The sequence below is a fragment of the Schistocerca piceifrons genome, chromosome 6, assembly GCF_021461385.2.
Source record: "Schistocerca piceifrons isolate TAMUIC-IGC-003096 chromosome 6, iqSchPice1.1, whole genome shotgun sequence".
In the NCBI taxonomy this organism is placed as follows: domain Eukaryota; kingdom Metazoa; phylum Arthropoda; class Insecta; order Orthoptera; family Acrididae; genus Schistocerca; species Schistocerca piceifrons.
The window spans coordinates 135,419,496-135,447,122 of NC_060143.1; the positions used below are offsets into that span (position 1 = coordinate 135,419,496).

Sequence of the window (27,627 nt, forward strand, 5' to 3'; positions counted from 1 at the left end):
GTCGACGATGCGCTCGATGTCGTGCTGTTTTCTGCTTTCCATGTTTCTATGATAACTATCACTCTGGTTCGTGCGATACTCCAGCTACTTCTGGTCACTAATTGTTAATTATGTGCGAGTATATACCAAACTTTTCAATAAATTGTATCCACTTGAATATTATCTGTGATATTGTGTTTTATTTCAAGTATTATTTTTCCATCACTTTCATGCGAAGGGCCCAGATCACTCTCTAATTGTACCGCCTCCATTTTTCCATTTGTTTAACAGGGTGTACCAAAGCTCTCACGTACACACTGATATTCGACAATGTTACAAGTTGCGCTAGGGACCGCATCTACCTTCTTTCGAAGTTAGCGGGCAACTACGCTGTTATGCGGCGGCTCGTTTCTGCCCATTCAACATCTGTCCTTCAAGTGTAACGAGCGAGTATTTTGTGTGTGTGTGTGTGTGTGTGTGTGTGTGTGTGTGTGTGTGTGTGTGTGTGTGTGTGTGTGTGTTATAATAAAAAAAAATGCTGCATGGCGCGAGATTCGATCCTGCGACCTTCGGACTATGAACCCAAGCGCTTACCACTGCGCCACGATGCTGTAGAAAATTATTAATCGTTGAGAGCATTTCACCACAACGGTTTCTTTTAACTGTCGATTTTCTCGACAACGGCTGAGAAGTGCATCTTGGTGCTTTGCCACATTACACCTCTGGCAGTGAGCTTTTATTATGTCCAGTATGAATCGAATCTGAATTTCACAACTGGCGGCCTCCCCTTGTCAGTAACATTTGTCTTCTTTCCACCTAGAGAGATACAAAACTGCAGGCTCTGCCATTTGCCTTCAGGTGAAGATAAACAGCAAGATTATGCTCAGTAACATCAGTGTTTGTAGGGTTTTTAGAAGCACCAGAGGTGCCACAGATTTCACCCCAAATGTTGCTTGAAGACTGTCAGCTGTGACCAACATATCCTCAAGGTGTTTTGAGTGACCAACTTCCCTTGCTTCTACATGTGACAAGTAGACGGCCTATCCATTTATTACTGTACAGAACTGTATAACAACACAAAAGGATATGTTTATCGAAGAAGTCAGAGCCTAACTGACTGGACTACTACAACAAGAGCTAAAGCTACTTAAATGGTGTTATGTTAGGCTAGTAAAATTAACATCCGTGCATCAGTGGATACACAGTTTCCCATCAGATCACCGAAGTCGATCACTATTGAGCATTGCCAATACTTGGATGGGTGATGTCCAAGTATGCCGCATGCATTTACCATTTTTCCCTTTGCCTTTATGGCAGAGGGGGTCAGCAGGGTTGGTGGCATAAAGTTCCTGATCACCAATCTTTGCGCCAATGTCCTGGATTAAATTCCAGACCTATTCACAGAGTCTCACGAAGTTAGGGCACGCGACATTGTTGATGGTGATCTGCCGTCGGATGCAGATATTAAGCTCAGGGATGTCCTCTGTGCTATTCAAGAGGAGTAGGCTATGTGCTGGCACCGGGTTCACCCTCTCCTTCTATTTATTCATCATCAACTTCAACTCTGTCCCCTTCAAAGTAATGCCCCTCAGATATAATACACTTATGCCACAGCACTTTTTCCAGTCTTGGAATCACTGCTGGAACTGACTTTTTGTTATGGTGTTCAACTCCTTCAACAATTCTGTTTTTATCTCATCAGTGGTGACAAAACAATCTCCTTTCATGGTTCTCTTCAGCCTCAGGAATAGAGAAAACTCACAGTGGGCCACACCCGGCAAATACAGTGGCTGAGGCAACATAACGGTTATGCATTGAGGTGTGAGGGGGAGCATTATGATGATGCAATTTCCATGAGTGTTTTCGCCACAATTCTGGTTGTTTCCTTCAGGTCACTTAATGCAAATGACACATTAGTTCCAGGTAATATTCCTTATTGACCATAAGACCATAATGCAGGAACTCATGATGCACTAGTCCATTGTAATCAAAGAAAACAGTGAGAAGAACCTTCACATGTGATCGAACTTGACAAATTGTTTTTGGTCTTGGCTTATAACCTTCTTTAAAAGTTCTGGATTGTTGTCAACTTCATTCAGCAATTTCCGAGTAATTTCAGTGCAAAATTGTTTTTGGTCGAAATTCAACACTTTCGAAACGGACTTTGCTGCTACATGTTTCATGCCCAAAACATCTAAAAAAATTGCTTGGCATGAGCCAAAGGACATGCCAACACCATCAGCAACCTCTCTGATAGTGATTTGGCAGTTTTCCAGAACCATTTTCTTTATTTCTTCTATTTTGTCAGTAATTAATGTGCTAGGTTATCTAGGGCAGTTTTCATCTTCAACATCTTCTCGACCCTATTCGAAACATTTATACCACTCATAAACTCTTGTCTTACTCATAGTAGATTTGCCAAAAGTGACAGTCAATATTTTGAATGTGATCTTGTGACCTATTCTATTTTTCAAGTAAAATGTAATGCAAATTTTTTTGATCTATCTTTTACAAAAGTGAAAATTTTCTGTGTGTTCAAAGACATATACATTATTTTCAACTGTCAACAAAAACTAAATATTAAAAACACCTGAAAATTCAAACACAAATAAAGAATATGTGTACCAACAAGATTTAAAACACACATTAATCATGTATTTAAGAGTCACACATAAACAACACAAAATGCTCACACACTGGTGTGAAGGATAGAAAGCACCTTTACAATCAAACCAATTGAACCTGCCCATTAGGGTCTCCCAGCCAATAATGCCCTATGGCTTTACTTTTTCTAAAATTAGTGGTGAACAAAGAGTAAAAACAAGAAAATTGAAGTGATTTGTAGTTTCTTGTAGATAACAGTAACAGTGGGATCTTTGAACATCTTTTCAAAAAATAATAGGGTTCTGTTGTTTAAGCTATAAGCACCGACACTACGTCACTGCATACAGACAAACCTTTTTGTGTCAATGCCCTTTTTTATCGCTCCAATATTTAGTGTAGGAGAGCTAATAGTTTTGAAAATGCAAAGACTGCCACTATTATTTGGTGTTTATCAAAGAGATGAGGAATAAACATATTAACAATGTTGCATTTTAAATCTAAAATCTAAACTCAGAAATTATATTTCCAAAATATCAAATCTCTAAAATGTTTGTGAAAATTGCAGTAGAAATGCACAATGACACTCAAAGAAAGGCTAATTTAGTTTTATGGTAAAAAGATCTGATTTACAATTTCTCTCTCTCAGATGAGGAAGAACTTACTGTGAGTAGTGGTATTAACCCAGAGAAGAGAGAACATGAAAGTAATGTACAGAAAGAACAAGGAAATAAAAGAAATTGTGAATCTGATCACTCCCCCTCAGAACTAATTAAATCAGGCAGGTACAGAACGTTTCATGTCATTGAGTACTACTTATGTCTTCTGTTATTGGGTGGGAATCTTATTGTTTGCTTGCTCTTTTAAGTGTTGTCCTCATATTATAAGCATCTACAGGTGCTTCTTGTATTACCACATTTTAGTTCTTGCTTCACATGAACAATAGCACAAATATAAAAAAGAGATTTCCCCCAAAATTTTTGCCACCATACCTGAATTGAAAATTATTGTGCCTTAACACAACTTCATCTATCTAAATATTTCATGAAAGGCATTCATTCATGGTAATATGAAGAGCTAACTGACCTTATTTCAATGACCTTACTCTTAACTTCTTCTTCTTCTTCTTCTTCTTCTGCTTCCGCTTCATTAGGATCCTTCAGGATCACATGTGGCTTGTTTAGCATGTCTTCTTTCTTCCCAATACCTCTTGATTCTCTCACTGCTTCTGTTTCTTTCTTCTTCTCTTAAGACAACTTTGATTTTGGTGTCTGGCCACTTGTGACCATCCACCAACCATTTATACTTCTCCCTGTCTTCTGCTACTGCCTGCAGATTCCTTTCTTTTATTCCTCCAGCCTTCCAGTCATCTCTGACTTCCTTCACCCAGTTGTTTCCCATATGACATGTTGCATTCCATATCATTGTAGTTGACCTCTCCTTGTCCATCCTCGTGATGTTCTCAAGAAATCGTAACCTCCTCTTCCAATATCTTGCTCGATATGGGTTCAGTATTTTCATATAGTTCCTGTTGTGTTCTGTGTATCCAGATATCCCCATGTAGTTTGGTGCTGCATATGTCTCTCAAAATTTTCCGCTCCTCCTCCATCTGTATACAAGCTCTCTCGCCGAGTGTGATCATTTCTGATGCATACAGAGCAGCATTTCTTACAGTTTCTATGTAATGTCACAATTTGGCATTCCATGACAGATTTTTCTTGCCATATGTTGTTTTCACTGAATACCAAAGCTTCTGCAAAAGCTGTGCCCTGTCTACTGCTCTACTGTTGCTCTGTATGCCACCAGTTATCTTCTCCCCCCAAATAATGAAAACTGTTGACTTTCTCAACGACTTGGCCCTGTATCTTGCTGCCAGACTCAGTGTTCAATGTCGTGGTCTTCTTATATGCAATCTTCAGTCCAACCTTTTCCGCTGTTTTGGCTAAATTTTTTAATGCTGTCTTTACCTCTTTTTCTGTCTCATTCCAGAGTGCCACGTCATCTGTGAATGCCAGGCAGTCCACTGTTGGATTATGTTTGACCTTGTACCCTATTTGCACACTTTTGATTTTCATTTTACTATTTAGTTGTCTCTTCTGTCTCACTACTTCGTCCAAAACCATGTTATATAAAATTGGTGACAGTCCATCCTCTTGCTGGACTCCTGTTTTTATTTTGAAGCTGTCTGATGTGTACTGCGATGCCTGATCCTGGCAGTAATGTCGCTTAACATTTCCTTTATTATTGTGTGTGTTGTAGCATCCAGTCCTCTATCTTCTAACACATCAAACAGCCTACATCTGTCAATTGAATTGTAAGCCTTTTGGAAGTCCATAAATGTCACTATTATCTTTTTTCCTTTCATGTGTCCATGTTCTCTTATCGTTTTTATTCCAAATATCTGTTCTGTACATTTCCACCCTTTTTTAAAGCCACACTGGTACTCTCCTACTGTTGGCCCCAGTTGTTCTTCAACTCTGCTCAGCAAGATTCTCAACAAAGCCTTGTACCCTATGTTTAAGAGAGAGGTGCCCCTGTAGTTATCCAGTATTTTCTTGTCCCCTTTCTTGTATAGTAGTATTATAATGGCTTCTTTCCAGTCTGTGGGTATTTTCTTATTTCTCCAGATATCCATTATTATATTGTACTTAACTTAATTACGTCTTTTGCTTTAAACTTCAGAGAATTGGTTTGCTTTGCTGTGTGATTTCAGAGGTTTTCTCAACATAACTGATTAGTTGCATGTTTACAGGTATGCAGTTGTGTTGACAATTACATTTTGTGTAATGGAATCATCAGCGTAGCTGGAAACATAGAAACACACCTGTGGTTAAGTTTCTGCAATAATGAACATTAATCATTATTCACAGCTGATGTATCTTGACAGAGTAGCATCTTGTGAGTACATCATAGAAGCACTTGAAATATCAGAGGTCAACTGACACCCATAAAACTTTGCAGAGCTCTAGTAGTAATTAATTGGTGGTGGATGAGTAGGAGTTGGAAAGAAGGGCACTGTTGTGTGGTTTCCTCAAACAACTTTTACACATTTATGTGTCAGTTAAGCACATATATCCAACAGCCGAATCATACTGGCAATAGCTAATAACCATCATGATGATTTTGTACATCAGCAGAAGGTGTATCTGCAGAACTATGAATGATGATAACTGTGTGATATTTTTCTGAAATGTACAGTCATCATGTGAATGTTGGTGCTCAAGTATGAAGTTGCTTGTCAGTAATTATGCATTAGAGTTTGAAGTATTAAAACAATATCAGGCCTGTGGGCTTCTTGGGCAGAGGTTCCGGGCATATATGTTGTGTCATGAAGATAATGGTTTATAAAAGTCTTGTTAAGGACGTCCCACACAAAACTGGCATGCATCATGCCTGAGATTCAAGTAACAATGAACTAACACTAGAAATGGTGGCCGTGGGCATCCAAGCATCGCTTACGTCATGTAATGACATTACCAGCAACAGGCTGTAATTCTGCAGGCGTGATAATGTTGATTTCCCTGGTGACGTTCCATTTAAGATTGTATATTTTGTGAGAATTGTGAGCATGCACTTTGCTTTTTAATATGCCTCATAAATAAAGGTTGTGCATTGTTAATTCTGGGAATCCTGGAAGGGGGGGGGGGGGGGGGGGGGGCACAGGCCTGTACTGACAAGTCTGTCTCCAGGAACATGTTGCTGAGGTGGGCCGTCCTTTGGTTGGATGTATGAGCAGTTGCTCCATATTGGTGGAATACCCTATACAACTTCTCTGAATCTGTTAATTGTGCAAAGAAAGAATCAATGTGTTATAGATATCTGGCATTGTTTAAGGTGTAATTGAAAAATATGAAGCCAATAATGCGCATGCCGGGCAACACACACCAAACATCTATCTCCCCTGAGTAGAGTGGTTCTCCAAGCAGAATATGAGGGTTGTCCTCCAACTATTATCTGCAGTTCTGGGAGTTTACATAACCTGACATATGAAACCAGGCCTCATTTGGCATGAAGTAAAGAAAGGGGTCCAAGTAACTTTTAGCAATTGATGTTAAAAGCTAGTTTCAGTAATGAACTCTCTTTTTCTTTTCCTCATGCTCACTCCTCCCCCCCCCCCACCACCACCCCCACCCACACACACACACACACACACACACACAGTAGGCTTTTAATTTCATATCCTTTAGTATATGCTGACATGATGTACAAGATACACCAATCTGCTGTGAAATAACTCCTTACCGACTTGTGGAACTTATCGTAATGTTCATGCAAATTCTGTAATTCTGTCTGTAGTTTCAGGGATCCTCACTGTCAGTCGCCTGTTCCTCTGCATATTCTGAATGAAACCTACAGCACCTCCCTTTCTTGTACAGATCTTGAATAGAGCTGGCTGTGGGGAGTATCGTACTAGGATGCTTCACTTGAAACATTTCATTACATTTCTTGATGGAGCCTGCCTTTATGTAACAATCCACCATATCAATTAGCTGTTCCAATGCGAGCTGCCCCATTTCTGTAACATCTCAACAATAAAAACTCCTCACAACAACTGATACATCAACACAAAGCTGCACTTAACTTTCTGATAAAATGACATGTAGCCGACTTTCAAGACAATTTTGTCACTTTACAAGCAGTTCAACTAGAGGTGATTAACCAATTCGTGAGTTGTGCCTATTTTAAGTGGGACAACTTGTATAACACACTCAGTAATGTGGTGCATTAGGCAGAGGATGGCAGTTCAATTCTTCATCTGACCATCCACCCTTAGATGTCTGTTGTTTCCATAAATCACTTAAGGGAAAAATATCTGGGTGGTTTCTTTGAAAGCACATTAGCTGATCTCCTTGTCATTCTTTGCCCATCTAAGTTTCTGCTCCATCTGCAATAATTTTCCTGTCAATGGGATATTAATGCTAAACTTTTTTAATCTTTCTTTTCTTGTAGAACAACTTGGGATTGAGAAACCTCATGAATATTCATTTATTTAAACTAAATTATCATTTTCTCACCCATATTTTTCACCATTTTGCCACTGGCTCACTATAAGATGAAGGAAGAACTAGTATTCATATCTCAGTGTAAGGAAACAGTGTTTTCCATTCTATACTAAAGCATCTGATTACTGGAACTGTTTTCCATTCTGTACTACAACATGTGTTACTTTCTGTAAGGAATAAAACTCCTTTTCTTTTAACCACAATTTAAACACATGCCAGGTTGATCTACATCTACTTTTATACTCCAGAGGCTGGTATAAGGTGTGTGGTAGAGTGTGCTGTGTGTACTACTATCTACCCCCCACCCTCCCACCCCCACCCTTCCATGCTGCCATTTCCGTGTGCCATTTGTGAATAGCGCGCAGGAAAAATGATTGATGGTAAGTCTCCATGCCAGTTCAAGTCTCTCTTATTCTACCTTCATGATGTATTCACAATTTTATTAGCTATACAGTATGCCTGAAGTTACTTTTATGTCTGAAGATATCCCTCTAATAGGAATGACATGCTGTAGTCTGTTTGCTAGGAACTCTTCAGTCCAATTGCAAAGATGGCCTGATATTCTGCATGGTCATATTTTGTTTAGATGACAATGTGGAACTATATCAAATGCTGTCAAGAAATTGGGAAACACTGCATCAACCTGGGCACTACTGTATGCTGCCTTTGTGTCTCATGGATGAACAGAGCAAGCTTGTCTTTGGAATCTATGTTGATTCCTACAGAAGACATTTTTGGTCTCCAGTCACCAAAATTTCTTGACAGAACACATATGAGGCCTGTTTAAAAAATTCCGAAACATTCATAATTTTGCGCCAGTGGTATATTGGAGCAAAATGCAGTATTCATCCCTGCACATGCCTATGTTTAAAGTATAACAGCTGGAAGTTTCATTGTAATATGTCACAATATTATGAAAAGGAAACTGCCACTCACCATATAGTGGAGATGCTGAGTTGCAGATAGGGACAACAAAAAGACTGTCACAACAATATATATAAGCTTTCAGCCATCAAAGGCCTTTGTCGTAAATAGATCTCTCTCTCTCTCTCTCTCTCTCTCTCTCTCTCTCTCTCTCTCTCTCTCACACACACACACACACACACACGCAGGCTGTGGCAGCTGAAGCCACATGCCATTTGCAACACAGCATCTCCCCTACATTGTGAGTGGCAACTTTCCTTTTCATAATATTGTTACATTCCATCCTGGATTTTCCATTGTTTGATTGTTGTATGTCAGTTATTTTTCAGTGCTGCATTGAGTAGAATTTGTTTCACACAATTTTGAGATGGCAGAGCTAGAGCAGCAACACATCTGCATTAAATTTTGCATGAATCACATCCAATGATGCAACCTATTGTGATGAGTTCTTAAGCCATACTTGGTGTTATGAATAGTTCATGTGGTTTGAAAATAGCTGGATGGAAGTTAAAGACGATCCTTGTTCAGGACACCCTTCAATGTCTGACGATGACAGTCATGTCAGCAATGTCAGCAAAATTGCACATGCCAATCAAAGACTGACTGTCCAAGAGATTGCAGAAGAACATAACATTTCAGTTAGATCATGTCACGAAATCCTGACACAGCATCTTGGAATGCGTCATGTTGCCACAAAGTTTGTCCTTCGGTTCATGAATCAAGACCAGAAAGACCTCCTTTGCCTTGCACTCTGCGAAAAGCTTTTGCATTGCACAAATTGAGGGACCTCGCCCCTGTGGCCTTTTTTTAATCTAAAGTTGAAAACCCATTGATCAAATGGATATTTGCAACAGCAGACAAGATAACAGAAAATTCACGGACAGCACTTTGCACGATTTTCAAGGTGTGTATTGAGACTGCCTCCAGAAGTGTAAAAGGCATTGGGAGTGGTGTATCAATTGTGGAGGAGAGTATTTTGAAGGAAGCCATACACAATAAGTAAAAGGTAAGCATTGAAAAATGTTATGGTCAAAGTTCAGGAATTTTATGAACAGACCACATGAACAGTGGACTCATTGAAACTTCTTGGCAGATTAAAACTGTGTGCCAGACTGTGACTCGTACTCGGGACCTTTGTCTTTTGTGGGCAAGTGCTCTGGAATGGCCTTATTATTTTTACGTTCACCTGTGAGAGCTAACATATTATTGTCCTTAGCCTCAATATCACTAACTTAAAACTGACCTCCTGCACCATTCTTGAGTGTAGTAGACCAAGTACTACACTCATTTTTGTAATTTTACACTCCACAGCGCTATGGAGAGTGTTTAATAAAGGTATATGAATACATTATAGCTATTTACAAATGAAACAAGAGTAAGATGCAAAATAATGCAGTGCAATAATATAGTTGGCCTGCTGCAGTTAAAATTGTTCTTGTCTTTGTCATCTAGCATTCTCAGACAAGTAATTTCTAGTTGTAACATTTTCTTTTGGATTGGGGTAAATTTTATTATAAAATCTCTGATTGAAAAGTGATCTAAACAAAGGTGACTACACTCACGAACATTCGTATCAGAGTTAGCTACTGTGGCTGAAAGACAGTGCTCCTGTAACCATGCAGTGGTTCAGAGTATCATTTAACTAGAATTTTCTCTAGCATCTCAAGCAAATTCACAAAAAAAAAAAAAACCACTTTAATGCTGGACAACAACAAGTCAGCAGACATACATTTGACACTCCCCTGTCAGATTAGGTACAAACCAAGTGAGGTGGCACAGTAGATAGCACACTGAACTGCCATTCAAGGGGACAGTGGCTCAAATCCATAGCCAGCCATCCTGATTTAGATTTTCCCTAGATCAATTAATGCAAATTACAGCATAGTTCCTATGAATAGGACATGATTGATTCCATTGTCCATCCTTCTCTCACTCCTGGCGTGTGCTCTGTTTCTTAATGGACTTGCCATTGATGGCCCGTTAAACCCTAATCTTCCTTCATTATAGGGTACAGAAACTACCACCTTCTCATGTGTACCTTTGCTACAAAAGACAGTGGCATATGAAGTAATTGTGCGGCTAGTCTCGGCGGAAGTTCGAGTCCTCCTTCGGGCATGGGTGTGTGTGTTTGTCCTTAGGATAATTTAGGTTAAGTAGTGTGTAAGCTTAGGGACTGATGACCTTAGCAGTTAAGTCCCGTAAGATTTCACACACATTTGAACATTTTTTTTAAAGTAATTCATCATGTAAAAAGAACATGAAAATCTAATAATCCTTGGTGACTGGAATGCTGTAATAGAGGAAGGAATAGAAGACAGAGTTATGGGAGAATAAGGGACCGGTAGTAGTAATGAGAGAAGAGAGAGATTAATTTGAGTTATGCAACAAATTCCAGCTAGTAACAGTGAATACTCAGTTCAAAAATCACAAGAGAGGAAGGTACACTTGGAAAAGGTGTGGAGATACAGGAAGATTTATGCTGGATTATGTCATGGTCAGACAGAGATTCAGAAATCAGATATTGGATAGTAAAATGCACCTAGGGCAGAGACAGACTAAAATTACAATTTAGTACTGATGAAGAGTAGTCTTAAGTGTAAGAGAATCATCCAGAAGAGTCAGTGTAGAACAGAGTGGGTATACAGAAGTGCTGAAGAATGATGAGGCATGTATGAAGTTCTATAAGGCTTCTGATACTGTGCAATGAATTCCACAGTAGACAGTTCAGTTGAAGAGGATTGGACATTTCTAAAATGGGTAATGACATGCTTTATAGTAAATATTGATAAAAAGATGGTAACTGCAAAGAAATCTTGTGTAACACAGGGAGTACTTCAACTGATTGATGAAACATAAAATTACACTAATGTTTAGGAAAAGGCCGAAATGCAGTCAATTCCTCTTCTTCTTCTTCTTCTTCTTCTTCATCATCATCATCATCTGTCTATCCTTGAATGACTGCTGGTGATCATACAATGCATCTTTATTCTGTGAACCACAGTAAGTAGTAGTTAATCTGCGCGTGGTAATTTGGTCCACTGCTTTATTTTATCTAACTAAGATATTGTTCTTCACTCTTTTCTTCTTTTACCTTCTGTTATCAACTGTAGTGTTCCTATAGCCGATTGGCATGTGATGCATATAGAAGCACACAGCAGAAAATGGTATTTAACTAGGTTTCAATGTCTTGTTCTTTGTCAAGCAAAAGTACCCACATTCACATGTATGATCACACAGACACCGATTGCTGTGGTGACATTGACCATTGATTGTCAGTTGCCTGGGCAGACGAATTCAGAATGGGCTAGGGAAGGACGCACAAAGCGAGAAAGGGGTAGCAGGATAGTGTGAGGCAGGTCTTTTGACAGATTATATAGCAGTTGCACAGTAAGATGAAAGGAGTTTAGAAGAGAGAGCATGTGAGAGATAGTGTGTGGAAAGGTGTGGGGGAAGAAAGGAGAGGAAAGTGGAGATGAAGAGAGAAATAGGGGGGGAAGAGAGAAGGAGAGGGGAATGGAAAAGTGTGGGAGAGGGGAAAGGAATGAGAGGGAGAGGAATGTAGGAAATGCCTGTATGGGGGGAGATTGGTGAAAGAAGGCAGTACACATCTGGACACAGGAGGAGTGGTGTGGACAGAAGAGAGAAGGGAAAAGATAAGGGGAGTCAGTGTGAATCAGGTTGCAGTAGGGTAGGCCAGGGAGACTGCAAAAGCACAGCATAAACTGTACAGAAAATTCCCGCCAGTGTAGTTCAGAGAAGCTTGTGCTGGAAGGGAGTCTCTAAAAGGCTTCCGTAGTGAAGCAGCTGATGAAGTTATTTGTGTAGTGCACAGCATGTTTGGCAACTGGTTGGTTAAGTTTGTGTTTTGCCATAGTTTGGTGGAGGTTTTTCATGCGAGTAGACATCTGGTTATGAAACACAACTTTGGGTAATGTGGGTAGGATTTTGGGTAGCAAATACCTCATCTCAGGGCACAATGAAAGGTGACTGAAGCCTTAGTGAAGGATGGGGTTGAGCTTTTCAAGGCCAGGTTGATACTGGGTGATCAGAAGAGTGTGGTTGACGGCAGATTAACAGGTTTACTGAAGTAATAGGAGGAGATGGCACGGGAGATGTGTCTATGGATGAGCTGGATAGGATATTGTCTGTCAATAAGTGTTTGGTAAGGCTATTGGTATATTTCAATAACTTCTGCTTTACACTGCAGATGTGGTATCCACAGCTGGTGAAGCTGTAAGAAAGAGACTTTTTGTTACTGACCATGAACTCAAAAATGTTTCAGGGAATGAGTAAATTTTATCCCAGGTTTTTCTCTTGTCATAACAGAAGTGTATTTTTGGCTAATAATTGTTTTGGTTCTTAAATTAAAATGCTAATATTTGTAGCATATCAGACCCATAAATTAACAGAGAATCAGCAAGCTTAGTTAACTGTTCTGTAAAATATTGCACCAGCAACAATGCAGCCCCACAGTATATTCTGTTTCTGGGTACATGATCAGTTAGTTGATGTTTGGAAGAGCTGAAAATCGCCCAAATTACTGTGTTTGGAAGCTGCTATAAATGGGCATGTTGGGAGGGATACTGACATTCACATAACAGAGATACTGACGGTCCTCAGGTACTATCCTCTTCTGTTAATGGAATCTCCTCAGTAGTTCAAACATTTGGCAAATAATGGCACCCTGTACGGAAATGGCACTATGGGATTGGAAGGAACATACTTGAATCATTCCAGTGTCAGTCAGAGGAGGTCGAGAAGACTAGCCTTACTCATGGAGTATTGAAAAAAAGCTCAAAATCTGCAGCATCATCCCCAGAACTGATTACTGTCCCCTGATTCTGAGTTGAGTGAAAGACTGGAACTAGAGACTTTGAAGATTCTGTAACAAGCTATGCAGTGACCTCCTACACTTGCACCACAGAAATGAGAACAGCAAGGTCGCTCTAAATGGTCAGGTATGCACAACATATCAGAAGCTGCTACCCAGGTAGCTGACTGTGTGTGTGTGTGTGTGTGTGTGTGTGTGTGTGTGTGTGTTTTCTTTTTTGTTTTTTAATTAGGTGATTCTCTAACCAGTCCATACAATAGCAGCTGTAGAGGACCCAGAAGTATGAGTGTAAGATCCAAAGAAATGCCCTCATATATGAGAGTATTAAAATCCTAGTTGCTGACTGCCAAAGGATTCACAATGAAGTGCCAGACTTGGAACTGTTCCTAAAAATACAGTGGAGCTCACGTAATAGTACATACAAAAACCTGGTTAAAACCATAAATTGATAATAGTGAGATTTTTGGGGAAAATCTAAGCATACATCGAAAGGCTAGGGTAATGGGAAATGGCGGTGGTGTATTTGTTGCAGTACCCATGAAACATAGTCCTGGACATAGAAACTGAAGCAGCATGCAAGATTATTTGGCCAAGACTTGGTATCAGGGGAATGCATAAACGTATAGTTGGATCCTTCTGTCAACAACCAGACCTCCAACAAGGTATAACAGGGTGCTTCAGAGATAATCTCAGTATGCTAGTAAGTAAGTTCCCCAAACATACCATAACCATTGGAGCAGATTTTAATCACCTCGCAGTCAGTTGAGATAATTACTAGTGCTGGGCATGACAAGCCATTCTGTGAAACATACTAAATGCATGCTTTGAAAACTATCTAGAACATATAGTTTGGAACAATTCTCACAATGGAAATATACACGATCCAGCCACATTAATGTGACAGCCATCTATGTCTGATGTCAACTTGCAATAACCACTCACAGATGGCAACACTAGCAATGGAGAGTGTATAAAGTGTGTCATGGGAGATGTGGAAAACAGAACAGTCATTTTTGTATTGCAGAAAAGGAGCAATTTATCTGACATTCAAAAGTACAGGACCATTAGGTTTTGGGCCAAGGCTGAGTTGAACTGTTTGTATGCCACTGATATTAAAGCATACTGTGGATGGCAAAATGGCACTATCAAAAACCAGCACCGAGGCAACTGGGTGAACCATGGACCATAGTTGTCTGGAGTGAATGATGTGTTCAGGCAAATAGGTGTCCAACTGTTGAACAAGTGACCACCCAGATGAAACAGTGTATCCTCAATGACCGTTCATTGAACATTGCTTCGTACAGGTCTCTGCAGCAAGCACCTTGTTCTGTGATCCGTGGTGACTGCTGTTAATCGGTGACAATGTGTGGAATTTGCAAGCCAATACCACATGTGGATGTCCAGTGAGTGTCGACAGGTGGCCTTTTCAGATGCATCGCATTTTATGCTCCATCAGACATATGTAGCATAAACAGATGGAGCTGATAGAAATACTGAACTCCATCTGTCTGATGGAGCATAAACAGATGGAGCTGGGCAGATGGATCTGTTCTTAGTTACCATATCCACTCGTACCTTCAGTTTGTTTTTCCATGGCATGGTGGTATCTACCAGCAGCACATAGCTCACAGTGTAGGTGTGTGGTTTGAAGAGCAGCAGGATGAGTTTACCATATTCCCCTGGCCACCAAACTCCCCAATCTAAACCCAGTTGAGAATCTGTGGACCACCTCAATCAGGCTATTCACATTGTGGATCTTAAACCTAGAACCTTAGTGCAGCTGGCCATGGCACTGGAGTCAGCATGATTGCACGTCACTGTCAGTACCTTTCAGAATCTCACTGCTTCTCTTTGTACATGTCTTGCCGCAGTCTGCACCGCAAAAGATGGTTATTCTGGCTTTTGAAAGTTGATCACATTAGTGTGACTTGACATGGTATTTGATCTGCTTGCAAAAAAGACTTTGTTTAACAAAGCAGATAAAGAGGCAGTAGTTTCATATCTCAATGAGGACATCAGTAGCATGTATGAGAACTATGGCTCAAGTTTAAACAGAACAGTTCATGATTTTCTTTTTTTTTTTTGGGGGGGGGGGGGGGGGGGGGGGGGGGGGGGGAGGGGGGCGGGAGGAATGGTATAATGGTATACAGTCACTGTAAAGAAACAGCAACTACTGCATAATTTATGTAAAACAAAGCACAGGACTAAAGGGTGAAAAATGTAGAATTATAAAACTTTGGCTGTCAAGAGAGCAATGCATGAAGCCTTTGATAACTATCACAGCAGATTGTCATCAAAGTATCCTTTAGAAAACCCAAATACATTTTGACCACATGTAAAGGCTGTTAGTGGCAGCTAAGTTAAGTGGGCAGACACTAATGTGCAACACAGGACTGTATAAATGCAAAAGTATTGGCCCAATTTAATTCTCATACCTCTTCAAAGATGAGTGAAATAAATATTAGTGTCATTGGCATTGACAAACATTTGAAATTGTTAGATATAAACAAAGCTCCAGGACCCACTGAATCCCTATCACACTCTACCCTGAATTTACAGTTGAGTAAACCTCTTTCTTAATATATTATACCATAAAAATCTTCAGGAAAAAGCTATGGCCAGTAGTTGGAAGAAAGTCGTACCTGTATAAAAGAGAGGCAGGAATGATCCACAATACTATTATCCAATATATCTCTGACATCCATTTGTTTTAGACTCTTGTAACATATTCTGAGCTCAAACGTAATGAGGTATCTCTAACAGAATAACCTTCTGTGTGCCAACCAGCATGGATTCCAAATACATCAGTTTTATAAAACCCAGCTCACACTTTTCTTACATGACTTATTGAAAGCCATGGATCAGGGCAGTCAGGTAGATGCAGCACTTCTTGACTTCCAAAAAGCATTTGACTTGGTACCACACCCAACTTATCATCGAAAATACACTTGTATAGGGTATACAATGAAGTTTGTGATTGGACTGAGGATTTTGTGACAGGGAAGACACAGCATGTTATCTCGAATGGAGAGTCATTGAAAGGTGTAGAAGAAATTTTGAGTGTGTCCTGTGAAGAATGTTGGGACCCTTGTTGTTCATGTTGTGTATTAATGACCTTGCAGACAGTGTTAGTAGTAAACTCATGTTTTTTCCAGATGAAGCTGTTCTGTTATCTGTAATGAAATAATGTTGGAAAATAGCTGCACAAATATTCAGTCATACCTTGATAGGATTTCCAAGTGGTATAAATACTGGCATCTCATCTTAAATGTACAGAAATGTAAAATTTTACACTTTACTAAATGATAAGACATAGTATCTTATGGCTACAGTATCAATGAGTCACAGTTGGAATCAGTCAACTCATAAAAATACTTTGGTTGTAACAGCTTGTAGGGATATGCAACAGAACATTGGAAAGATTACATGGGCTCAGTTGTAGGTAAGGCAGGTGGCAGACTTTGGTTCATTGGCAGAATTCTATGGAAATGCAATCAGTTCAGCTTACAAAACACTCATTCAAAACATCCTAGAATATTGCTGAAGTGTGTGGGATCAGTATAAATTAGACTAGCAGGATATATTGAATGTATACAAATAAGGGCAGCACAAATGGTCTCAGGTTTCTCTGACCCATATGAGAGCATTACGGAGATGCTAAAAGATCGGAAGATAGACATAAACTGCCCCATGAAAGCTTATGTAGTAAGTTTCAAGAATCAACTTCAAGTGGAGAATCTAGAAATATATTAAAACCCTCTACCTATCATTCCCATTGGGATAGCAAGGACAAGATTAGACTAATTACAGCATGCACAGATGTGTTTAAGCAAATTCTTCCTGCACTTCATTCATTAATGGAACAGGAGGAAACCCTATTATCTGTTACGATGGGAATAATCTGTCATGCAACACACTGAAAGGGTTTTTATTTTATTTATTTATTTTCAATTCATTAAATATTGCAACTGGAGCAGGAATCAGTTGATCAGATGTGCTTTGAATATTGCACCAGCATTACATCTCATCTCATTTCATTCCTTTCCATATCAATCTTAATCAGCAGTTACATGGAGATAATTTCCAGCAGTTGCCCTTGTTTTGTATATTTATGTTGAGTCTGTGAGACAACTGATCTTTCTTGTGAACACGGCATTGTTTACAGATGAAACAGAGTGTAAATTTATGTATAATGTTTTACTGGATGGTAAAGAATCCTTACTGAACTTGTACATTTAATTTCAGCAACGACAGACTGTAAATGAATGATGTGGAATCACAGGTGACTTCATCATTGGTCTATGTTTTATTTTTACACCAATATCTTCAGGCATTTTGCCAGCAGTTCTTGACAATTTAACCATAATTAAACATCATAGTATGTACTTTCAGCATGGCTGCTTGCACAATTTACTTCAGCATCAATGCAGATACTGAATTAGAAGCAAACAGAGTGGTTGATAACTTATGGACCTCTTAATCTTCTTCCAGTTTCATTATTATTATTGTTATTATTATTATTATTAAATGGAGAACTTGGCCCAAGACCCCAGACCACATTTAGAGATGCAATGCAGAACCTTTGGCCATTGTTGTTGTTGTGGTCTTCAGTCCTGAGACTGGTTTGATACTGCTCTCCATGCTACTCTATCCTGTGCAAGCTGCTTCATCTCCCAGTACCTACTGCAACCTACACCCTTCTGAATCTGCTTAGTATATTCATCTCTTGGTATCCCTCTATGATTTTTACCCTCCACGCTGCCCTCCAATGCTAAACTGGTGATCCCTTGATGCCTCAGAACATGTCCTACCAACCGATCCCTTCTTCTAGTCAAGTTGTGCCACAAACTTCTCTTCTCCCCAATCCTATTCTATACCTCTTCAAGTGTCTCATTTCCTAATCTAATTCCCTCAGCATCACCCAACTTAATTCGACTACATTCCATTATCCTCGTTTTGCTTTTGTTGATGTTCATCTTATACCCTCCTTTCATGACACTGTCCATTCCATTCAACTGCTCTTCCAAGTCCTTTGCTGTCTCTGACAGAATTACAATGACATCGGCAAACCTCAAAGTTTTTATTTCCTCTCCATGGACTTTAATACCTACTCCGAATTTTTCTTCTGTTTCCTTCACTGCTTGCTCAATATACAGATTGAATAACATTGAGGAGAGGCTACAACCCTGTCTCACTCCCTTCCCAACCACTGCTTCCCTTTCATGCCCCTCGACTCTTATAACTGCCATCTGGTTTCTGTACAAATTGTAAATAGCCTTTCGCTCCCTGTGTTTTACCCCTGCCAACTTCAGAATTTGAAAGAGAGTATTCTAGTCAACATTGTCAAAAGCTTTCTCTAAGTCTACAAATGCTAGAAACATAGGTTTCCCTTTCCTTAATCTAGCTTCTAAGATAAGTTGTGGGGTCAGTATTGCCTCACGTGTTCCAATATTTCTTCGGAATCCAAACTGATCTTCCCCGAGGCCAGCTTCTACCAGTTTTTCCATTCGTCTGTAAAGAATTCGCGTTAGTATTTTGCATCCGTGACTTATTAAACTGATTGTTTGGTAATTTTCACATCTGTCAGCACCTGCTTTTTTTTTGGGATTGGAATTATTATATTCTTCTTGAAGTCTGAGGGTATTTCGCCTGTCACATACATCTTGCTCACCAGATGGTAGAGTTTTTTCAGGACTGGCTCTCCCAAGGGCTGTCAGTAGTTCTAATGGAATGTTGTCTACTCCCGGGGCCTTGTTTCGACTCAGGTCTTTCAGTGCTCTGTCAAACTCTTCACACAGTATTGTATCTCCCATTTCATCTTCATCTACATCCTCTTCCATTTCCATAACATTGTCCTCAAGTACACTGCCCTTGTATAGACCATCTATATACTCCTTCCACCTTTCTGCTTTCCCTTCTTTGCATAGAACTGGGTTTCCATCTGAGCTCTTGATATTCATACAAGTGGTTCTCTTTTCTCCAAAGGTCTCTTTAATTTTCCTGTAGGCAGTATCTGTCTTACCCCTAGTGAGATAAGCCTCTACATCCTTACATTTGTCCTCTAGCCATCCCTGCTTAGCCATTTTGCACTTCCTGTTGATCTCATTTTTGAGACGTTTGTATTACTTTTTGCCTGCTTCATTTACTGCATTTTTATATTTTCTCCTTTCATGAATTAAATTAAATATTTCTTCTGTTACCCAAGGGTTTCTACTAGCCCTCATCTTTTTACCTACTAGATCCTCCGCTGCCTTCGCTACTTCATCTCTCAAAGCTACCCATTCTTGTTTACTGTATTTCTTTCCCCCATTCCTGTCAATTGTTCCCTTATGCTCTCCCTGAAACTCAGTACAACCTCTGGTTTAGTCAGTTTATCCAGGTCCCATCTCCTTAAATTCCCACCTTTTTGCAATTTCTTCAGTTTTAATCTACAGTTCATAACCAATAGATTGTGGTCAGAGTCCACATCTGCCCCTGGAAATGTCTTACAATTTAAGACCTGGTTCCTAAATCTCTGTCTTACCATTACATAATCTATCTGAAACTTGTCAGTATCTCCAGGCTTCTTCCATGTATACAACCTTCTTTTATGATTCTTGAACCAAGTGTTAGCTATGATTAGGTTGTGCTCTGTGCAAAATTCTATCAGGTGGCTTCCTCTTTCATTTCTTAGCCCCAATCCATATTCACCTACTACGTTTTCTTCTCTCCCTTTTCTTACTACCGAATTCCAGTCACCCATGACTATTAAATTTTCGTCTCCCTTCACTATCTGAATAATTTCTTTTATTTCATCATACATTTCTTCAATTTCTTCATCATCTGCAGAGCTAGTTGGCATATAAACTTGTACTACTATAGTAGGCGTGGGCTTCGTGTCTATCTTGGCCACAATAATGCGTTCACTAAGCTGTTTGTAGTAGCTTACCCACACTCCTATTTTTTTATTCATTGTTAAACAGACTCCTGCATTACCCCTATTTGATTTTGTATTTATAACCCTGTATTCGCCTGACCAAAAGTCTTGTTCCTCCTGCCAGCGAACTTCACTAATTCCTACTATATCTAACTTTAACCTGTCCATTTCCCTTTTTAAATTTTCTAACCTACCTGCTCGATTAAGGGATCTGACATTCCACTCTCCAATCCGTAGAACGCCAGTTTTCTTTCTCCTGATAATGACGTCCTCCTGAGTAGTCCCCGCCCGGAGATCCGAATGGGGGACTATTTTACCTCCAGAATATTTTACCCAAGAGGACGCCATCATCAGTTAACCATACAGTAAAGCTGCATGCCCTCGGGAAAAATTAAGGCTGTAGTTTCCCCTTGCCTTCAGCCGTTCACAGTACCAGCACAGCAAGGCCGTTTTGGTTAGTGTTACCAGGCCAGATCAGTCAATCAGCCAGACTGTTGCCCCTGCAACTACTGAAAAGGCTGCTGCCGCTCTTCAGGAACCACACATTTGTCTGGCCTTAGATTAGATTAGACTAGATTAATACTAGTTCCATGGATCATGAATACGATATTTCGTAATGATGTGGAACGAGTCGAATTTTCCAATACATGACATAATTAGGTTAATTTAACAACATACTTAAGTTAATATAACAACTTTATTTTTTTGTGTTTTTTTTCTTTATTTTTTTGTAATATTTTTGTTTTGTTTTTTTTTTCTTTTTTTTTCTTAATTTATATCTAAAAATTCCTCTATGGAGTAGAAGGAGTTGTCATTCAGAAATTCTTTTAATTTCTTCTTAAATACTTGTTGGTTATCTGTCAGACTTTTGATACTATTTGGTAAGTGACCAAAGACTTTAGTGCCAGTATAATTCACCCCTTTCTGTGCCAAAGTTAGATTTAATCTTGAATAGTGAAGATCGTCCTTTCTCCTAGTATTGTAGTTATGCACACTGCTATTACTTTTGAATTGGGTTTGGTTGTTAATAACAAATTTCATAAGAGAGTATATATACTGAGAAGCTACTGTGAATATCCCTAGATCCTTAAATAAATGTCTGCAGGATGATCTTGGGTGGACTCCAGCTCTTATTCTGATTACACGCTTTTGTGCAATAAATACTTTATTCCTCAGTGATGAATTACCCCAAAATATGATGCCATATGAAAGCAATGAGTGAAAATAGGCGTAGTAAGCTAATTTACTAAGATGTTTATCACCAAAATTTGCAATGACCCTTATTGTATAAGTAGCTGAACTCAAACGTTTCAGCAGATCATCAATGTGTTTCTTCCAATTTAATCTCTCATCAATGGACATACCTAAAAATTTGGAATATTCTACCTTAGCTATATGCTTCTGATTAAGGTCTATATTTATTAATGGCGTCATACCATTCACTGTACGGAACTGTATGTACTGTGTCTTATCAAAATTCAGTGAGAGTCCGTTTACAAGGAACCACTTAGTAATTTTCTGAAAGACACTATTGACAATTTCATCAGTTAATTCTTGTTTCTCAGGTGTGATTACTATACTCGTATCATCAGCAAAGAGAACTAACTTTGCCTCTTCATGAATATAGAATGGCAAGTCATTAATATATAATAAGAACAACAAAGGACCCAAGACTGACCCTTCTTCCCCAGTTTGAGGAATGTGCTGATCTTTGCATGTTACGAGAACTACTTATTTCAACTTTCTGCACTCTTCCAGTTAGGTACAAATTAAACCATTTGTGCACTGTCCCACTCATGCCACAATACTTGAGCTTGTCTAGCAGAATTTCATGATTTACACAATCAAAAGGCTTTGAGAGATCACAAAAAATCCCAATGGGTGGTGTTCGGTTATTCAGATCATTCAAAATTTGACTGGTGAAAGCATATATGGCATTTTCTGTTGAAAAACCTTTCTGGAAACCAAACTGACATTTTGTTAATACTTCATTTTTACAGATATGTGAGGCTACTCTTGAATACATTACTTTCTCAAAAATTTTGGATAAAGCTGTTAGAAGGGAGATTGGACGGTAATTGTTGACATCAGATCTATCCCCCTTTTTATGAAAAGGTATAACAATAGCATATTTCAGTCTATCAGGGAAAATGCCCTGTTCCAGAGAGCTATTATACAGGTGGCTGAGAATCTTACTTACCTGTTGAGAACAAGCTTTTAGTATTTTGCTGGAAATGCCATCAATTCCATGTGAGTTTTTGCTTTTAAGCAAGTTTATTATTTTCCTAATTTCAGAGGGAGAAGTGGGTGAGATTTCAATTGTATCAAATTGCATAGGTATGGCCTCTTCCATTAACAGCCTAGCATCTTCTAATGAACACCTGGATCCTACTATATCCACAACATTTAGAAAATGATTATTAAAAATATTTTCAACTTCTGACTTTTTGTTCGTAAAGCTTTCATTCAATTTGATGGTAATACTGTCTTCCTCTGCTCTTGGTTGACCTGTTTCTCTTTTAATAATATTCCAAATTGTTTTAATTTTATTATCAGAGTTGCTGATTTCTGACATGATACACATACTCCTGGATTTTTTAATAACTTTTCTTAGTATAACACAGTAGTTTTTATAATTTTTGATAGTTTCTGGGTCACTACTCTTTCTTGCTGTCAGATACATTTCCCTTTTCCGGTTACAAGATATTTTTATACCCTTAGTAAGCCATGGTTTGTTACAAGGTTTCTTACGAGTATATTTAACTATTTTCTTGGGGAAGCAGTTTTCAAATGCATTTACAAAAATGTCATGAAATAAATTATATTTTAAATTGGCATCAGGTTCACGGTACACCTCATCCCAGTCTAACTGCTGTAGGCTTTCCCTGAAATTTGCAATTGTTAAATCGTTGACTGAACGTACTACTTTGGAGGACTGTTTAGTGTTGCTGAATGGAGCTATGTCATATATTGTAACTAGCTGTGCACCATGATCAGAAAGACCATTCTCAACAGGCTGAGCATTTATCTGGTTAAACTTATCTTGGTCTATAAAGAAGTTATCTATCAGTGAGCTGCTATCCTTTACCACCCGAGTAGGAAAATCAATAACGGGTGTCAAATTGAAAGAACCGAGTAATACTTCAAGGTCATTTTTCCTATTACCCTCTTTCTGAGAATCTACATTGAAGTCCCCACAAATAATAATTTGCTTCCCCCTGTCTGACAGATAGTACAACAAGGAGTCCAAATTTTTCAGAAATAGATGAAAATTTCCTGATGGGGACCTATATACAGTTACAATTATAAATGTGCCTTTATTTAATTTAAGCTCACAGGCACATGCTTCTATATGTTTATCTACACAAAACTTTTTTGTTTCTATACTTTTTGCACAATGATAACTTTTGACATATATGGCAACTCCTCCTTTCTCCATATTTTCTCTCATTACATGTGCAGAGAGCTTATAACCACTTACATTTACCTTATCCATATCAGTAACAATGTGATGCTCAGACAGGCATAGTATATCTATTTCATTCTCAGCTTCTAAATCTTCTAAACAAACCAGAAGCTCATCTACTTTATTCTTTAAACTCCCAATATTTTGATGAAATATACTTACATTATTTTTAATTATACTTTTATGAGAACCTTTCCTTATTCTAACATTTGCAGTACTCTCCTGTCTGAGTTTCTCATTGTGCTTAGGCCTAGTTCCTATACCAGTGGTCACATGGTGTTCAGAGAGGCAGATTATGTCAACTGGGTTGGGTGACTTTGATTCATCAATGCAATTACCTAGGACTGAGATACAACTTGGTGGAGATAAAAGTTCTGGTGATTGGTGAAAATTTATAATTGGTAGCTGTGATTGGTAATCCAATGTGCTAGAATTGTGCTGTTTAATTTCTTTCCTAAACTGAAGATTTGTTTCAATCCTGACCTCTCGTAGAACTTGACATCTTTCTGTCTTACCTATCCTAAAAAAGGTGCTGCTCCAACACCTGTAACCACTGGTATTTTACCATTCATGGCAGTGCCTCCACCCCTTAAATTTCCTGCTATTACCCCAGCCAGTTTCCCCTTCCCTTTCCTGTTGAGATGTACGCCGTGCCTGGTATAGTCCCACCTACTGAGATAATCAACGGGAACCACACCAATATGAGCCCCCGCACCCGACCCAAGCAGCCGTTCCAACTCCAAATTAACTCTCCCAACAGAAGAGTCCAAATGAGGCCGGTCATGGCGTCTCAGGACAGATACAAATTCAACATTGGTGTGTCTCGATGCCGACGCAATCTTTACCAGGTCACACCCTATACTGTACCCAGGATCTCTGTCGATGCTGTTCCCTGGCCCTCCCACATTAACCACGGTATCTTCCCTGGTAAATCCTTTACAGAGTGAACCTAAATCCTCTGTCACCTGATCCAGACTAGCACTTAGTTTGAAAAAATTTGTGACCTGGTATTCTGGTCCTAATTCCTCCTGCAGAAGTTGGCCTACACCTCTGGCATGAGAACTGCCTAACAACAAAACTTTCTTCCTTTTCGATGACTTTCTTACATTCTTTTTCAATTTCCTATTGAAAGTTTGTTCTGTCCTGTCTACACCTACCTCTGCTTGAGGCTCACCAGTTTCTAACTGAAGCAACAGGTCAAACTTATTTTTGACATTCACCACAAAACTGTCAGACTTAGTTCTAGGCCTGTTCCTTCTGCTACCTGTTGCCACTTCCCACCTCTCTTTGCCCTTCTCCCTCCTTAACCTGTCCAGATCTTCCCTAGCCTGATCTAGCTCAGCCTGAAGGGCAGCAATTTTCCCCTCCTGTTCCACTATCTTCCTATCTCAACAGATACCCCTCCATTGTGGTTGCACCTACAGTACGGCTATCTGTATTGCTGAGGCACACAAGCCTCCCCATCAATGGCAAGGTCCATGGTTCTTGGGGGGGCCTGTTCCCGTAATAGGCAGAAATACCTCAATCTGTTCTTTTTACTCTACATACTCATACAGATGAGCATCATTATTTGTGGAAGTCATGTTGACTATTTAACCTGACAGTAAATAATTTGTACTGCTTTAAAAATGTTTCAAATGTTTATGTAGGTATTTGTCTACTCAGTATTGTTATATTCTCCAACTGTTTGTCTTGTATTACGTACGTCCGAAAATCCGTCCAAAAATAACAGTGGTCAAAAACTGAAGTGTTTAGTGCACTTGTTAAAATAATCCATAACATTTTATTTGTTAAAATAAGCCCATTTTATTTAGCAAAAAATAAAATGTTGTGAATTGTTTTAACAATTGCACTAAAAGCTCCAGTTCTTCAAAATGGGAGAACAGTGACATATATTACTATGACACAAACTCTCCATTTTTTTCAGTACATAGCTGAAGCACACCATCATGTCCATTATTTGTAACTAGTAATTTCATGGGAGTATGACCCAGCAGTAAGGAGCCTTGAAGAAAGACAAAGGAGTGAGATGATTTCAGCAAGCTGCTCTTATGTGTAACACCATTTTCTGGAAATTTTATTTTGATATGTAGAACCTCACACAAAGTCTTTGGAGTATCCTAGTTATGTTGTTCACCCTCTACATTCACAAATTGTCTACCATTTGACATCCATTGTTGAATGAAGGCTTCTTCTTCAGTTAGCATGCTTTATGCTCATCAGTAATGTGCAATGTTCCAGCATCATATTTTCTGCCGTCATCTACCCACCTTCCACTAAGTTTCTGTGTATGATCTGTTCGCAATTTATATTTTTGTCATAACTTATGATTAAAATAAAGCAGTAAATTCACAGTTCAAGAAAAATTTCTGTTGTGTAATGTTTTACACCATCCTGTGTGAAGAATAATAAACAAATTGTTACTGATATTATTAATTTTGTTGCTTCAGTTCTTTTAATAATATTCATATTTAATTTGTACTAAACTGTCACAAGTTGAAGATTTATTGCATGTTATTTAATTTTCCCTCTTCTACTGCAGTTGAAAGCCTGAGCTTTTCATGAAGAAGAAGAAGAAGCAGCAGATGCAGGAGGAGGAGGAGGAGGAGGAGGAGGAGGAGGAGGAGATCATGATGAAATAATAATAGAGCACACATGTTCCTTTTTGTTATTCATAGAATAAATACTTTAAATGCTTAGATTTTTATAACCTTGTTACAGAAGCTCTGTTGACCTTTGAGAAAAAAAAAAATCATGTACCTTCAGGAAGTGCTCAGCTTAGCAACGACAAGAAATTGGGGTTTTTATGTGACTATCTTCTTATTGCTACAGAGCATTTTCTTCTTCATGTTGTGGATTATTTGATAATATGTAAAATTAAATATTTTTTGTCTTATCTAATTTGTTTTCATTATTACACTGATGTAATTATTTAATTAAATGAAGAAAACCGTGTGCAGTTTCGCAAAGGTAGGCTCTGACTGTAATTAACATTTTACACTAGAATACTCATGAAATACAATTTGTTTTTCAAAGTGAGATTGTCTGAAATAATTCAGGTGATATGGCAGTAACTGTGAAGTTTGAAGCCTTCTGCTGTACTCAGGAATAAATCAATATTTCAAATAGTTTCCTGGAGAAAAGAAAAAAAAAAACCTGCATGTATGGATTTTAAAGGAGCCACTTGTAATTAGGAGCTGAAGACTTGATTTGTTTGAAGTATAAATAACCATTTAGAAACTCACTTAGAGCATAGCTAAGTAAGGAAAATTCATTTAACTGTAGAAATCAATGTCTTGGTCACATATTAGTTTAATGAAGTTCATAATCAGTTTCAGATTTTTAACCTTTATTAGATCCAGTGAGCATAGCACTGACATGTAGACATGTGTAGACCTACATGTCATTGCTGTAATCTTTGAGCCTAATGATGACTGCAAAGCTGAGACTGGTCACGAATTTTAATAAACTGGTGTGTGATGACGACACTGATTTCTACAGTTTAATCTGTTATAAAGGTCACCAGTCTCCTCTGCAGGTCAAAGTGACCTCATTTTGGTAAAATGAATTTTTTGTGCAGTTTGATTTAAGATTCATTGGATGGTCATCATTGTCATTCAGAAGGTACCCTCCAATGCAACATAAATGTTTATTTTTAAGAATTTTTCCAGGAACGATATGTGAAATGGATTCCTTGATAAACTGAATGCCTCCATTCGGTGGTAGGGTTATTATGCTACATCAAACTGATGCAATATGCATGAACATACCTGCCACTTCTACAAAATTGTTGCCATTATTAAGATATCATACACTATGTGATCAAAAGTATCCGGACACCCCCAAAAACATACATTTTTCATTTTAGGTGCATTGTACTGCCACCTACTGCCAGGTACTCCATATC

General features: G+C 38.7%; 1 protein-coding gene across 2 annotated transcripts in view; it reads left to right on the forward strand.

The window, feature by feature from the left end:
* The window catches only part of LOC124802885, a 226,553-nt gene extending 199,983 nt beyond the window's left edge, over positions 1-26,570 (forward strand). For both annotated transcript variants that reach the window (XM_047263933.1, XM_047263934.1), the window contains exon 9: positions 26,263-26,570. In XM_047263933.1, coding sequence (XP_047119889.1) covers positions 26,263-26,285 — 23 coding nt within the window. In that variant the 3' untranslated portion in view covers positions 26,286-26,570. The remainder of the gene's footprint in view (positions 1-26,262) is intronic.
* Positions 26,571-27,627: the final 1,057 nt, after the last annotated feature.